At 36.2% G+C, this 17,453-nt stretch overlaps 1 protein-coding gene across 4 annotated transcripts in view; it reads right to left on the bottom strand.

Moving 5' to 3' along the window:
* The window catches only part of ANKRD28 (ankyrin repeat domain 28), a 122,750-nt gene that overhangs the window by 49,045 nt on the left and 56,252 nt on the right, over positions 1-17,453 (bottom strand). For all 4 annotated transcript variants that reach the window (XR_007632210.1, XM_050340866.1, XM_050340878.1 and 1 more), the window contains exon 3: positions 8,226-8,304. Coding sequence is in view for 3 of the 4 variants with exons in the window: in XM_050340866.1 (XP_050196823.1) it covers positions 8,226-8,304 (79 nt within the window). In the remaining variant the exon portion in view is untranslated. The remainder of the gene's footprint in view (positions 1-8,225; positions 8,305-17,453) is intronic.

The raw sequence follows: 17,453 nt of genomic DNA, 5'->3' as shown, positions 1-17,453 counted from the left end.
TAGATCTACCACGTCTCATAATTAAAACAGTGTAATATGTTATACATGTTAAAATAAGCTAACTTTTCAAATACAAAAAAAAATTGTAGGTTCTCTGACAAAGGAAAAAAAAAGTTGATTTTTGACAACAAATCTAAATCTCTGATGGACTTAAGAAAGACCATCAAGCTTGTTGTTTCCTCCACAACAAAAACTATTAAAGAAGTTGCAAAATTGTTGTATTGAAAGACAAAAGTTTTTAAGCAATAATCACGATAAATGTACTAGGAAAAAACAAATATGCACTATTAATGTGGGAATTGGTAGATTACAGCTCTAGATACATTAAATAAAACATTTTTCAATTAACATAGAGATTTCTTTGCCCTCAAATTTCTCTAAGAATCCATGCTGCCAAAAATGATTTAAATTTCATAAAAGAGCTTTTCCAAACAGCCTTGCAACTGAGGACATAATCCCCCTCTAGGCTGTTCTTTACTCCCTAGCACAGGATTTAGGGAAAATGTTACCGTTCCTCCCTCCCCCTTCAGACGCTCTCAAAGGGTCATAAAGCTCCCTCAAACCTCTCAGTCCTACCACACAACAAGGAGGGAGTTTACAGCCTTGATTATCTGGGGTAATGCTCTAATCCAGACCATTGCAAACAAATATCAGAAAAATACGTCACAGCTGTATCGAATAACTTTTGCTTTAAGGTGATTTGTTTCATGGTTCGCTTAAAGACAGTTTGAACACATGTATGTGTATAACTCACTGCACAACACCGCCAGTGCAATATTATCTCCATGAGGCCCAAGCTGCTGACGTGCTAACCAGGGCATTTCTCACATTTCAAATGCCAGTTATGCAGCACTTTGCTCTTTCAAAGCACAGTACAGTGTATCTCAATCCCTAGTGTGCAAAATGGAAAGAACCCCAACTCCAAACAGCCCCCCCCACTCACCACACTGGACCTTCCAGACTCCTGGAGCCTGTCTTAAAACGTTTATTAAAACTTCTTAAATATTCATTTGTTTACTGTAAATTTTTTTGTATTTCACTTCTTTTAATGCCATAATATTTGCAGGAAAAGGATTAGGGGGCTTACAAGAGAGATCAAGCACAATACTGCAACACAAATACTCGAACTTCCCTGAAACTGAACCTTCCAAACAAATCAAATTCTTCTTCCACATTGGTGCACTAAACCAAAATATTCAAGATCGTTCCTTTCATCACCAATTTTGCTAGTACAGCCTAGTAAGTTTACACGTCTAGGCAAATATAAAAGCAGGACTTTTGCTCTGTAAAAGATGGGGGTAGGAGGAATTAGAGAGAGAGAAGTATTACATAATTTTCTTTCTCTCATCCCTGAATTTTACATTTCATCTTGCCAAGTTGCATTCACAAGACTGACAATTAGTAAAGATATATTATATTTAATAAATATCGTACAGAAGGTACTGAAAAACTCAGTGATGTTTACTTTTAGCAAGTTTATGTTTCAAGAGGCCCATTTTCCAACTGAATATATAAGTTGATTTACAGGCTGATCATGGAGGTTTTAATTCTATCAGCCTGTTTCTGACAGTCGCACATTTAAATGTGCTATTAGCCACCAATTCCTGGATGTATGTTTCTGCACTCCAATTGTTACTCCTTGGTGTCCATATCCTTACCAAGAACTAGCAACTCAACCACCCCCTGCAGAGACAGGCAAGGACCGACTGGACAGGAAATGCTGCAAGGAACAACCACACACGTCCTCCTTCACCCATCAAGTGCCATACAACCACACAGCCATGTCTCTCACTTCACCTCTGTGTTTCCCTCTTAAGAACTTTTGCTGTGACTCTCCTCCCAAGCTCCTCTGCACCAGAACTCTTCCCATTTGTAAATGTCCTCAGAAGACTAATGAATGCAGTGGCTGCATTACTCATGTGCCACTAGCTGGAAATAGATCCAGAAAAGAAATACAACAGAACTGACAAGACATTTTCATCTTTGCTCACAGTACTGACTTAAGTACTGAATTGCCTTCCACTGTTCTGTTTGCAGTCTGTATTTTAAGACTTTCAAGAATGGTATTTTCCTTTGTTATTGTACAAGATGTGCTAGGACTGAACAAGATCATAATATAAGCAAAGAAAGCAAAAGTGCTTTCATTCAGTTACGTAATACAGAAACCCAGCATTTGAAGCTCTGAAATGTTTGTTTAGGAGTAAAAGATGCAAATAAGATCTTCAGAGTACGTTTAAGAAAGCAACAAACTTTGTCCTAACAACTAGTATCCTGAAATAACCCTAGGAATTATCTTTGCAGAAATTAGGAAAATCTCAGGAATAAATCACTGAGAGCAACCAGCAGTCCAATTGTAATTAGATGTTATTTAATTGTTTTCCTAACAGCCAGTAATAGTTTCAGAAGTTTTTCCTCTTAAGTGATCCACTATTTTATCTAGAGACAATGACCTTGGAAGCACTTAAGCTGGCAAGTCAAAATTCTCAGACTACACTGAGGAATAAATAGATAGAGAAGAACACTATTCCTTAGATAGAAAAATATGTGAACAGTCAGGAGGAGGTACAGAAGAAGTTTTTAAAGTAAAAGAAGATTTGAGATACAAATTGGAACAACCAGTGTTGCCTAAATGGCTGTGGGGAAAAAAAGACTCCAAGCTAAATTAGGTAGGAGATAAGATAAGGATACAAAAGTTTTAATGAGCCCCCAGGCTTTCTGGAATACCCCAGCGCGCGCGCTCTCGAAATACAGATGTCCACAGTTTTTATAATGATTTTTGCCCAATCCCCGTCCTGTTACCACCCAGGTTCTGCCCCCGCCACGCCTCTTGGGAATTGGGTCTGGGGGCGTTTTGGGACCCCATCTTCTTCATCTTCCTCTTCCTCAGAGCACGTAATGTCCTTGGAGGCCTTCCAGAATTCTAGGCCTGAAGGTTGTTGGGTCTATGGCTATATCTTGTTCCGTAGGTTTAGGGTGTTCTTCTACAATTCTAACTTGAAAAAGAGACTAAACAGGCTATGGAATTTAGGGAATTGATAGGGGAATGGGTAACAGGGGTTTGAGCTGGTGTGTTAAGGGTAAAGGGATAATATGCTGCTACTCTAAAATCTACATTTACTACATAACTACTTCTAAGGTCTACAAAAATAAAAAAATTAAAACATCAAAACTCCAAGGTATCACCAGTAACAGAAATTGAGGGTAATTTCCTATTGGAAACTTGGGTAGTTGCAAAATAATTGCTGCAAAAATAACAAATAAGACCTTATTGAGAAAAAGATGTTTGTTATTTATAGGCTAAATGCAGGGGATCTAGAATAGTGAAAAAAAATCTGAGTGGAACAGGACTGGAATCTTTTGACCAGCCACAATGATGCCTCTTCAACAGTTTTTCTTTTTGCTGTTTAAGAAATAAACAAACAAAACCATCCCAAAATCCCAAAACAACCCCGCAAAAAACCAAAAAACACATGGGGATACACTGGCCACAAAAGAGAGGAAAACCACAATCAAGTCAAAGCTGTCCTTCCAGGACTTTACCGATTTTCAATATAGGAAGCTAATTTCATCTCAGTCACCCCCTCCTCGAGCTTCAGAGAGCAACAGGAGGTCCTCTGACTCCCTGAGCTACTGAATGCTTCTACCTTTCCCTAACTCAGCTTAATTTTCTCTCTTAAAGAGCATCAGAGCTACTTTCTTCACAGCAACTGACTTACTGCTGCCAGGGGGAAGTTAGGACAGCTCGAAAAAGAAAATGTCAGACAACATCGCTGTCAAAAGAAGAGGAAGTGACTGAAAGTATAAAAGGAGCCCCTGTGAACCGCCTTCTGTGTGTGGGAACATCTGCAATCCAAACACAGGGAGCTTCATGCAGTTGAGATTCTGCAGCAATAGCCTTCCAACAGCTGAGCTGTGTGACTGTCATTGCATGGATTGTTAATACTCACATAGCTTCAGAATTAGATTAAAGAAACACAGGTAGAGTTCTGTAACTCTCAAAGGGTCTTTACTATCTTCCAAAATCTGTTATTACTATAATGATAGTTTTCCAGTATCAGGAAGATTCTCACATTTTCCAGCTGGCCCAGAGGAAACAAAAACTTGTGGGCTGCCAAACCTTAATGAGATTGAGTTTGGCCACACTCATGAAACACTAAGCTTCATGCAGAGAAAATTTTGGGTTAAACAAACAGAAATGTGTTGTGTTAGTATTAAAGTATCAATGCAATATAGTAACTAAATCTATTCAAAAGAAAACAACCAACAATTCAAATGTTAATTTTTATAAATTACATTGATTTCAGTGAAAGCAATAACAGTCTGCATAGTATTTAAAAAAAAAAAATGGAAAAAAAGTTAGTAATCACAAGAACACATTATGTGATCACATTAATTTGTTCTGCTTCTCACATGTCACTTCGCAGCAGAGTAGACTCTGATGGCATTAAACATTGTAGGACAAACAGAGAGAACAGAAGTTCATATGCAGGACTTAAAAAGAGTTTGATTTTATTAATCTGAACTTCTTGGAAAGAACAAAAAGTTGGACATTCAGTTAATTAAAACCTAACTATTATACTTTTCTAATTTTCAGTAGTTTGCCATCATTTAAACTATTAAAGTCAGTGCAATTATGCAGAGCAGACAGATGTATTTGTGCACCAGGATGCAGAGCTGTACAGGGGTCATAAAAATACATTTGTGATGAGTATTACAACTCTTCCCAGAGTAAAACAAAAAAAGAAAATGCTTCTAAAATTACAATTCTCAAGTGACTAAAATACAAACTTCTGTTCTATCCTTCTGGGTGCTATAAACAATGATTTTCATGTGTCTTCTTTATTTACTGGTCACCTCCCTACCTAATAAATTTGGGAATGCTAATTGCTTATCAAGCTACAGTCTAACAGTGAGAGATGGTTTGAACATTGAGACTTCAACAGACCACAGTGGTAGGACAATCTGTTGGTAAGACATTCACATCCTCAGGGGGACAAGTTATTAAGTGTTCAGCGAAACACTGTCTCAAAATAAAAAACAAAAGGCAATCTAAATGTCCAGCCCCAAACTGGAGCCACTGAAGTAATTTCTTTGATGTTTGGAGCCTGTAACCAAACCATCACCTTCAGGTCTCTTGCCCAGGTGAAAGACTACAATAGGAGAGGTCACAGAGCAACCTTAAGGTTTAGTGGGAAAATTTCTCAAGAATTCAAAGACTAAGTAAGAATGTTCCTAAGACTGAAACCTTACTCCACAAAAGTCTGCAAAAAGGCTACATCAGTTATATCTTCAGTATGTGCAATATGGGTTGCTCATGTGTATAGCAAAGTAATATAAACACATTGTGACAGTTAAATGTGATCCAAAAGACATAACTGAAAGAACGTGAATCCCCTGGAGCAGGATGCAAAAGACATTCCAATCAAATTAAAAAACTGTATGTAGGTAACATGATAACACTTTAAGAATAGAGAATAATGAGAAAGAATCAGGTAAGAGCCACTGAGTAGTGGAAAGATTAATACTGACTTCAGTAATTTTGAGGTTCAGTTTGAAGAAAGAACAAAAACAAAGCAAACAGTCTTTGCAGCATAGCTTGCACAGCAGGAAAGCTGTAAAGTGGTTCCTAGTAACATTGCAGCAAAGCTGTGTTAGAGGACATTACAAGTTGTAAAGACAAGCTCTCAAAAGGTGAGAAATGCTATGATGAAAGTACTCTACACTTAATTCAATCCCTGGTGCAGAAATGTTGTAATGGGCCAATTAAGGTCACAGACACAATTTTTACATGCAAATTTACTGCACGGAGGAGATGGCTGCTCAGAAATGCTATTTATTCAACAGACTACTTTCCTCATTGTTCAAAAAGAGATCTTGCAACACAGCAAGTGTTCTTCAAACCTTGCTGTGGTAACACATGTTCTTTATTTGCTCTGTAATGCTGATCTATTATGACAAAATGTAACATTATACATCTGTCTCAAAGGAGAAATTTGATTTACAGTTGAAACACAACTAATGAATTTTCCCTATCTTTATGAAATGGAGAGGATAAATACACTTAACCTCTGTTTCCTGTCTTCCAATTAAGAAAGTTAAAAGACAAATCCTAGCTTGTGCATTTTGAGACACCTAGACCTGATTTCTCAGAGAAGAAGCTAGTTAGCACTTCTGATACAGCGGAGTGCTCACACTTCACCAACCACAAAGATTTCAAATCCAGCATTCAGAAATGAAGACAACTAAATTAGTGAATACTTCTTAGAGGTTAGTTTAAGAGGCTTGCCCAAAACCACTGCTTGCAAGCAGGTAATACATAGATAGATTCTTACTCAAGTACAACACAGCCTTTGAAACTGAACAGCCTGAACCCCAGACACCACTTTCATCCTGCAATTAATGTCCTCCTTCATTCACTTGCAAATGTGTCAACAACTCAAAACCTACCTGTGCATCCCTCACCATACCATCCTGGTTCACTCCCAGCATGGCCTCTCCCTCTGCCTTTCAGGAGGCTGTGCCTCCACAGCAGGGCACAACAGGTTACTGAAGTCCAGAGCACAGTGCATGAGCGCAGCAAGGTTAGACTGACATTGCCTATACAATCCACAGCTTCTGAAGCTTTTGATTTGTAACTGTCTAATGCATTGTTTTGCTGCAAGCAAATCTTGATTTTCATTAAATAAGTGCCATCTGAGATGTATCAATGCCTCCCAGTTCTCCTGAACAATCTGCAGACACTGCAGCACCCCACGATCTTTCCTCCATGCAACTGCTCAACTCTGGACTTCACTTCCTTCTTTGATCTCCATTTCTCCTTACGCCTAACCCCAGGCTATGTGCCCAAATAGCATGACTAACCTTTCTTCCCCCAGTGCCATCCCCCAGTCAGGATCTTATTTCATTCCTATCTGAACTAGAATCTCGTTCCTTTCCATAAGCTCTTTGCCTGAGAGAGTGATGTTTTCTTCAGTCACAGTTCTGGTAAATGGACTCTGTTCACCCAAACCAGAAAGAAAATTCACCCTCAGGAGTAGGTGACTGCAACTTTACAAAGTTTATAACATTGTTAGTTGTCGAAAGAAGTCAGTATATATTTTCAAGAGTCACCAGAACTTATTTTTCTTCTTGATAGGGAAAACCAGCACCTTTTCAGATTTTAAAACCTTTCACCTTATCAAAAGTGATCTTTTCTGGACAAATTGTTACTATAAAGTATTTCTATAACATAGATATATAAATACAAATAATGTGATATTAACTAATTATACTTATAGATAATTATACAAAGAGAGTACTACTAATATATATAATGAAAATATTAAAACTTGCTTAAATTATAACAAATTAAATTATACCTGGCAATTTCAACTGGAAGTCTGTCAGCGAACTCCTACAATTTTAAGTGACACTTCCTTAAACCCAAATTTATTATTAAGGGTTGATGGGGGGTGGAAATAGCCAGCTGTGCACAGGTAAGGCATGCAATTAGGCAGACTGAAGATTAAAGTAATTCTATGGGACTGCTACAAGTTTTAATCTTTCTATGTAAGCTTGAAGCTCCATATCAAGAATTCTGCCTCAAGCTACCTGATGGGTAGGTTTGTCCGAGATCAAAGAATCAATTCAGTACTTCAGTCATCAAGTTCTGCTTCAGGTTTTTGGTTTAGTTTCTTGTTTTGTTAAGTTTTTTTTTTTAAAACAAAACCAAGGTATACTGTTTTACAGAACTTGCAGTTTGTCTTAGTACGAATAAATAGGGGGGAAAAAGATGAGATTTTAACATTTTCAGCTAATTCTAATTATATTCTGTGCATTTAAGCCAACAGGCAAAGATACTTAAAATGATACAAACAACTCTGGATGTTCTTCTATGTTCAAATTTAATTGTTTTCCTGAAGACCATTTCAGAACCGAAGCAATGCTGCTAACACCTACCTATAACATATACACTATAACTTCTTTAAAATAGAGTTAAACTATTGAAAGCTCATGAAGCTACAAATAAAAAATAGCTATAACTTTCTACAAAGAAATATTTTATAGCAGAACTAGACAGTATTATAACACTCATAAATCTGGAACCCAAAATTTCAGTACAAACATCTTTAATTTCCAGTACATTAAATACCTCGATAAAAGCTACACAGACTAAGATGTACATAAATACTCCTTTGGATGTGCATAGAGTTATTTTTTTTTCCATTAACAGGAACAGAACATACCAGATAAAATAAGTAGTTCAATAATTTCTGCATCTCCCAGATAGGCAGCAGCATGTAAAGGGGTCCTTTTCTCATTATCCTGTGGTAAGAGGGGGGAAAAAAGGTTTTATTTAAAATAAAAAAGTATGTTTTAGCATTTTGTATGTTATGAAAAAATACTGCATAAAAGTGCATTTTTCCAAATATTGTACATTTCATATTTTAAATAACATAATTACATTAGTCACATTTACTAAGACAATCATGCTTTTCCCTTAGGAGCTCTTAACACCTACATAGTCAACTACTGCTTTTCTGACACACACAGATTGGCAGATGCTCATCACATCCTTAGATTAACCCATCAGTTATAAATCACCATTCACTGCTCTCCAGAGACAGGAACTTAAGTTTGTCCTACACTGTTAAAATGGTGTGTCATGTCATATGCAACAATTAGTGAGAAACATTTTCTTTGCCAAGTTTAAAGATAGTTTCGGAAGTTATTATTTTAACAGAAAACAGAAAAAAAGCTGGAGTGCATGGGGCAAAAATATCAAACCCAATTTCAACTGTCTTGTTTATGATAAAGAAGCAAAGAGAAGGTAGAGATGCAATTTATTTTTCAAAAAACACTGGAGGATGCAAGTAACACCCAGCACTCCTAATTAGTTCAGGCTAATCTAACATTCTTTTGGAGGTACAAGGATCTTACTTAGACACACACAGTAAATACTGATGAATATTCTCTTTTGAAAGATTAGTACAAAATATCCCTCAACTCTTTCAGGATCAGTGCCATTTCCCCTGCACCAGTTTATAGTTTAATCAGAAAAATAAGATCACATCACAGTGAGTGATAAAAATGAACAAGAACCAACCAGTTTGCTCTCTGAGGGAAGGCTGCTGAGAAATCAGAAAAGAGACAGATAATCAGTCAGCATCCTGGTTCTAGCCTAAGCTCTACTTAGATGCCTAGATTTTTTTAGTAGACTTTCAAGGGCAAGGGATCAAGATTATATGCAGCAAGAAACTTTAAGTCACATGACATTGCTATTAATTCAACCGTTGTGTACTGACTATCATAAAAGTAACACACATTTTTAATTCACATTTTATTTGGAAGAGCATTCCTCTCCCTTACTAAAATAACCTTATTCAGTAAATCCCTACTTGAGAGCTAGCACAATACAAGAATAAAATTAAAGTTCATGGCAGGAGAGATCAGATAGCAAAACTAGAGCTGAGACCCAAGACGTTCTTCTAAAACATAAGACAACTTCAAAACTTAGAACATTCAACCCACACTACTCTAAGAAACATCATCACACACACAACCCCTTGCCCCAAAACAACCTACTCCCTCTGTTAGTCCCTGCTCAGAAAAAGTCGAAGCTACACAGTTCACCATCTTATCCATGATTCCTAACAGAATTTTTTGGATTACACAAAAGTCATTCCAAGTTGAGCAGTGCAAACCTGACACTGATGCACCCTAAGGAATCAATGCTACCTATTTACCACTAGCACCACATAATGCCTCACCAATTTCTTGCCAGTATGTCTCAACTGCAAATTAAACACATCTAGGATAAAAAGAGACAGCCCCCTGGCACCAAAGACTTGCTATCTATGGGGGAAAAAAAAAAAAAAGGAAAAGAAAAAGGAAAAGGGAAAAAAAAAGGAAAAGAAAAAAACCTGGATGCACAGAATTAGAGAAAGATAGGCCATGAGTACATTCTTCTGTAGACACAGCATTTACACAGGAACATGAGCAAAAACTGTACTCCCCATCTAAAGGGTAAAACATTATGATTAAAATGTTCATCACACTGTTGTTGGTTTCTTTGTTTTGGTTTGTTTTGGTTTTTTTTCAGTTTTCAACATCTCAGTGACAGAAGTAATACAAGTAACTAATGAGACAGAAGGAATTGGAAATCTTCCAATAAAACACTGGACAGAAGGGAGTTGTTTTCTAGAAATACACTAATCACTAAGATCCAAATATATTTTCCTGAAACATTCAAGGTCCAAATGTCAGACATGCTTCTCCGAAAAATCCAACATCTATTAAGAAAAACCGTTGAGCATCCTGAAACCACCAAGATGCAAACACAAAAGCAGCTTAAACACAAGCAACATTTCCACTCCAACTCTCCTGTTTCCAAGCTGTGAGATTGCAGTCATGCAAATATTTCATTTCTGCTGCTCTTAAACTGACAACTTGAAAAGATTCAAAGCAAAACTTCCAGTTCTGGAGCCGGGAGTACAAACTGAAAGTTTACTTATTCAGCAAGTTGGTGGAGATGTCCCTACTCTCTGCAGTGCTGGGATGCTCAGGGCTTGTCATCTTCTGGGTCACCTCCAGAGTCTGGTATTTCAACAATCTCAAGCCCCAGGGTATCTAACGACCACAAATATTCCACATGCTGAGGGTGCTTTGACAGAAGCCCTGACCTTTCTTTTCCCCCTAGTTTCACAGCTCACATTTTTTTGATGCTTCTAAACAATTATTTTTTTTAATTTAACTTCTCTGTGTGAAAGTTTTAGGTTTAGTATTTAAACAAATGATTTTCAGAATTTGTTACAAAAGTAGAAATGCTGCAATCAGCAACCTCTCATTCTCATTTTGTTCCAAATGAAGTCTTACATTTTCTCAATGAATTTTAATAAATGAAATTTGACTAAAATGAAAGGGAATTATGTATTTTAAAAGCTACTAAAGTACCACTTTACAAACTACTTTTTATTAAGAAACAGTAATAATTTGATGACCAAATTTCATCTGCAAATACAAGCTACTGCATATGAAGGATTACATTAAATAACACTAAGAAAGCTTTCAGCTTTAACAAGGAACCTTAGAAGAAGACTTCTTACAGCACTGACATATCATACTAATATAAAGCACTGAGATACCATACTAATACAAATTCTGACCCTAGTATTCTTCCCTTACTTTCATAAATTTAAAATGACGTTAAAAGAAAGATTTCAATAGAGAAGGGGTTTTGTACATAAAAGTCACTGTTACAGAACATGTAAAATCTGTACTGTTGGTACTATTTAATTCCAAATATCTATTAATACTATTTAATTCCAAATATCACAGTGTTGTGGCAGTATTTAACAACTCGGAAAAGCAAGTGTTGTGCCATCTTCATTTTTCAACTCAAAAATCTGCAAGGTAAATAGGATTATTACAACCCTAAATCAGCTGTAATGGTAGAAAGGAAACAGATCTAATTGCATTAGGCAGGTTTTACATAGTTGAAAGAGAACTTTCAGCTTTTTCAAACTTGTTGTTTCCAGTAGAAACAACAAAGAAATTTATATTCCCAACAAGAAACTCCCAAGTTTAATTCCAGATATTGGTCAATGCTGTCAACAAACCAAAAAGCAATAAGAGGGCTCAGTCCTTAAGGAATCAGTATTCAGAATGATAGTTCTGTGTCACAAAAAGCCCAACATCATATTTATATTTAACTTTGGATTGCATTACATGAAAAATACATAATCCTTCCATTTGCAGTACTCCCATTTATCAAGTTTGCCAAACATTTTCTTTATGCAGGAGTTTGTATAAGGATTAGAACATGAGAAAGTCGTAGAAGGCCTTATGACCCCATTAAACCCAAATCTGGAATAAGGTGACATGGATAGTGGTATTGTGAGCTTATTAATAAACTCTCCTAACCTAGAACCATCGTAACGCCACTTTTGTTTCATTTTACCTAAACCAGAAGCTTTAATTGCTTCACTGGTTATTTCATGGATCAAAACTCGTACAGTGGACAAACCTGTACTAACTTAAAGACACAGGTTTCAAACCTACCTCTTTTCAAAGAAGTAAGAGTCCTCCAAGATACATCAATTTATTCCTGTTTTGTTTTGTTTATTTATTCCTGGTTTGCTATCTCAGCAATTGACTTAGAGTAACTACTTAGAAGTACAGAGAGTTTTAAGAAGTTAGATGCCTTAAAGGCAAATTTCTTATCCCATGCATATCCAGTAAGACTGCTGTAATCAGTCCATAGCTTTCCCAAGAGCATATTAGAATATAAAACTCATTTTGCCCTTCAAATAGTTCAACATCTACTGATCCAAAATCTTTGAATTAAAATACTTTCTGGAAAAACCCTTTATAAAAACTCCTCTTTAGCCTATCTGCCCTTCAAAACCAAATTTTGCAATAACACTTTAAAATACTCTCATTATTTCATGAACACACTCACAAAATATCATTTAATAGGTGTTTTGTGTTGTATAACTTGACAGCTGTCTGCTTCCAGTGCCATCTGTTCCTGGCAGAAATCAACCCTAAATACGCGATCATAAATCTTGAACAAGTTTCAATTCCAACATACCCTGTAGTAGCTTTAATAAACACTCCTTTTAAGTGAAATGATTTTTAAATATAACACTTAGTGCATTTTTCAGTTCGGTTAGAAAAACAGGACTTTTCAAGCAGCACAGTGGGTAACTCCTGGGTTCACAGATAATGTTTAAGAACACGATGACAAAGTATTTCCCATTCTTTGATAGCGTCCAGTACCACAGGGACCTCTCTCTGTGTGAAGCCCCAGTGCTACACTTGGGAGTCACCAGAACACTGAACTATAGCTGCACACTTTAGAATTATCATTTCATCTGGTTGAGTAACTGCATACTGTAACTGAAATTCTTTGTTACTCCACACACAAAAGAACCTATTTAAATATTTGGCTTTTACATTTCAACTTTAAACCTCTCAAAAGTTTACTTTAGGTACTTAGTTCTACAAACCAGGTCACTAACTCTATGGAGGTATGTTCAATCACAATAGTGTCTTAAACACACATAACTAGAATCTGAAAATTAATAAACTTAAACAATAAGAAAAGGACTAAGTACTAGGTTTTCGAAACTTGTAATTCTGTGACAAATTCATTTGGTATCCCTGCCCTACCTTAAGTGTAATTCATCTGCTATTTATTTGGACTTTTCCCCAGTATTTCTTAAGTCAATTCTCAGAACTTTGCATTGTCAAAAATTAACACATTTCTAACCGATTTTGTTAAACATACTTTTTGGAAGCAGACCTCTATTTTCCCACCATCTTTCAAATTTAAGATGTATATCCAATACAGAGAGCAAGCTAACAAATTATACTAATGGTCTCCTGCATGCTTAAAAATGGGAGGAAAGCATGCCAGTAAACACAGCAATAACAGGTATTACATAGCTAACCACAATGTATCCTTCGAGGCCAACTAATAGATACATCGTAGTTGAAAGGATTAATTTGTCATGCTGACTTCATTAATTTCTTGAACTAATGCTCATGTGACTATTTGTATGAACACTTGTACGGCATTTGAAAGAAAGATTTTTCGAAAGCCCAGTATTAAACTTTCACTAGTAAGACTTTATCATTACACATTACATTTCAAGGCATATCTTCCTCATGCCATCTCTTGGGGCAGAGCAAATCCAGATCTCCAAGCAGTCACAAAACAAATGGGGAGGAACCTTTGCCCTCTTGCTCATTAAGGCAGCAGTGACCAATGACTCGATGGACCTTTCTTGTAAAGAACAAGAAAAGAAAGTGGCTTTAGCAACAGGGGTCACATCAGCTGCAATCTGCCGAACCCCAGTGTTGTTTCTAGTTAAGATCTTCACTAACAATTTAATAGTGCATGCTCTTTGACTTGATTCTACGTAATAATAACAACAAGAATAATCAAAAATATCACACCATGGACTAAACCACTACATTTTGTGAGTGCCACTTGTGGCACTGTGAGCTTACAGTGACCTTAAAAAAGTGGTTGGTAGGTATACAATAGAAAATAAAATGTAAGTCAGAAGAGAACTACAAAGCACCTAGAAAAAGGTCATAAGAGCACTGCTTTGGGAAAGACCAACAGTTTACCTGAACGTAAGTCCTTCTAAGCATGCATATTTCTCAAGAGCACAAACAATTTTCTAAATTGCCATAAGGAACAAAAATAAAAAATAAAATCTCATAACAAGATAATTTTTAGTGGATCTACAGTGACACATAAAGCAACCAGCAAGCACTGTACTTTTAGCATGTTAGAAGAAAAGACTATTAGCTGTATAGTTGCAATGGAGACACTAACTGTCCTCTCCAAAATCTGATTTTCCAAATATCAAAATCAAACACTCAGCAACTGCAAATGGATAGATTTTGAGTATGGGCATATTTCAGAAACTGGATAGAAGTTTAATTTCTCTGGGTGAATGGTCAGAAGGAAGAAACTCATGCTCAGTGGCATTAAAACATATAGAAATTAAAAAATCTGATCTATTCTTTTTTCATTACTTATGGCAGTGGTAAAAGGCTAAGAAATCTGGCTATAAAAATTATCAAGCCATATTCACATTTCCACCATGAGAAATGAACAAATAAGAACAACAGAATGAACCTTGGTCAGTAAACCTCTTTCCCTGGGACAATAGGGTATCCGCCACAGTGAAAGTCTTAGGGGAAAAAAATAAGTATCACAAACATACCAAACTGGAGTTTTAGAGTCTATAACAACAGTGGCCAATTCTAAGGCATTTCATAACCAAACAATTGTTCTTTCCTTTTCTGACTACTGGAACATGCCAGGCAATCATATTTTGTCCCTAACACAAAACTGGGGGAGTATTTAAGATTTTACAGAAAAAAGGCAGGTCAAACACCTGAGTTTTGCCTTTTTCTAGAGGAGAGCAGAGCAACACTATCTGTCTGCACACCATTGCACATTACATGCCCACAAATGAGAATCCCCACCAAGGAGGAGGCAAGAAAGAATTGCCATTGCATGGCTTTGCTGTCTGAACATCCTTTGCAATTCCTCGTTTACTCTGATGCCTCTAGGCATTTTTAAAATAGAATTTCGATGACTGAATTTAAAGCTCAAGTTCACAGAACAGCACTAAAATCCATGGAAAATAATTTACTTCCCGTTCATTCCCATTTTGTTTCTATTCAAATAATAACACTAAAACTGAGAAAACCCTCCATCCTTACTGAACTATTACATACAATTCATACACAACATAAAAACTTATAAAATAAAAAGCACATTGAAAGTTTGGTTCATGTCTAAAATGCCTGAACACTAAAAGTAATCTGGTGGGAATAATTTAAAATTAAGCTTTCACAGAGAAAATATAATTCATATATACATGATAGTGACATATTATATTGGAATATTAACTTTCATTCAACCACTTCTTATTAAAAATTACTTTATAGAAACAAGACAGCTCACTTGTATCTTTCTAGTAATTTTAAGTAACATCTGAAAATACCCTTTTATAAAAATTGCATAAAGAGTATCGAGAGTCCAAGTTACATGAGAAAACATCAGATGCCAAACTACCCTTGTCCGAAAGACAATCTAGTCTTTAATAATGGCATTTAGTAGAACAACTTGACAGGAAGAGGGTAGGAGGAAGTTTGCTATTTTACTTTTATTGAATCCCAAACTTTCATGTCCATAGCAACTCAGGGAAGTGCAATTTTAAATATAATTTGATACTACACTCCAAAAAGAGAAAGGTAAAGAAGGAACCAGAAGTTAAGCACCATTCATTTTGTTAAATAACACTATTCTGGATATCTTTTGATTAGAAGAGTTAACTTCAAATGCTAGCTGTCTTACATCACAAGAATTAGGCACAAAATATCATTCAGGTGTAACTGTTTGAAGCCCTGTCCTCTTAAAAGAGTGGCCCCAAAGGAAAGACACACAAAAATGAAGAAAAGTGAGGCACATCTAGAGCAAGGAAGAGTTACTGAGCTTCAAACTCCATCTAAGATTATGGCTCCTGGGCCTCATAGCCAGCTAAACTCTTAATCAGAAAACGAGAGTAAAAATTTCTCACTTAAACATGTACACTCAAAAAAAAAAAGTTATTTTGAGCTGTTCTGGTAGACATTTAATCCTTATTTCTCACAACTAGAAAGATACACAGCAAGAAAATTTTTTGACTTGTAGTCAAGTATTTCAAGAAGCAAATTTTGAAACAACTAAACATCTCTGTATTTTTCCACTTCCAAGTAATTCACCTCTAAAACATCTATCTTCAATTTTTCTTTTTTTTAAAAAAAAATACTAAGTCAGGGTGCTTTTCCGAAATAGATGTCTTCTCATACCCTTTAACCTTTATGTTCCCTGCAGGTTTTGTAACGTTGCCATTAAAATTCTGCTGGTCAGGTTTTAGAGCCCATGTAGTGAACAGCTTACAAGAAAAGCTGGACCTAGGTGCTTGTTCTATAAAAATGCCTACATAACATTTTCACATGCTATGTAGATGTTTTTACATAACACATAAACGTTTTTGGCTAAATTACAAAGGCTAGGATTCCTTGTGGGTGAATTCAAGCATTCATTTGGGTATTGGATAAGGACCTGAATAACTGAGCAGGTTTTGTGAGCTGCTCCTTTTCACTGAAAGTTACAACATCAAGAATTTGGTCCCATTTATTACTACTAAAGGTTACTGAATTCTTGCCCAATACATGGAATGAATAAAGAGCTATTCTGTACTCTTTGGTAAGAGCAACTTGATCTCACAGTGCAGCTGAAACTTTTTGGATGTATTTTCCTTACTTTAACTCTGGAATAAAAATAGAGCAATCTTTAGTACCAAGAGTATTAACTGATATACCAGATCACTGTGGGGAAGAGAGCAAAAAAAGAAAATAATTGAAATAAAAAAACACCTACCTATAAACCTTTACAATGATCAGAACTCAGCTATATATAACCCCCCCCCCCAAAAAAAAATACCAAAAAACAAATCCAAAACCATAAAAACACCTCGAAAAACCAAACCAATAATATATCATTACAAATATTTTCCCTTGGCTTTACCCTTCCCAAATGTCGAGTATATGATTTGTAGATGTTTACCTGGTGTATATATATAGCAGAAGAAAACCCCAGCTTTGAATCAGAATGCAACTGCTGGGAAGAAAAACGATTAATTGTGAAACTACTTCTGAAAAAAATAAAGCAGTATGAGAAAACAATGGATTTTCCATAATGAGAGTACAGTGATGTGGAGCACGTTACGTAACCCAGCCTGTGCTAGCAGAGTGGGCTGCACGAGGGACACGGACTGCCTCGTCTTACAGTGTCATCTATCTGTAATGTTTGAGGACACAAATAAGAAAACATGCCAAGAGAGAAAACAGTACAATACAGGCTCTGTTTATGCTCCAGTGAAAGATCACACACCACACTA

This window comes from Myiozetetes cayanensis, unplaced genomic scaffold (assembly GCF_022539395.1).
Source record: "Myiozetetes cayanensis isolate MyiCay16 unplaced genomic scaffold, myiCay2020 scf1, whole genome shotgun sequence".
In the NCBI taxonomy this organism is placed as follows: domain Eukaryota; kingdom Metazoa; phylum Chordata; class Aves; order Passeriformes; family Tyrannidae; genus Myiozetetes; species Myiozetetes cayanensis.
This window is presented reverse-complemented; position numbering and strand designations above follow the sequence as displayed.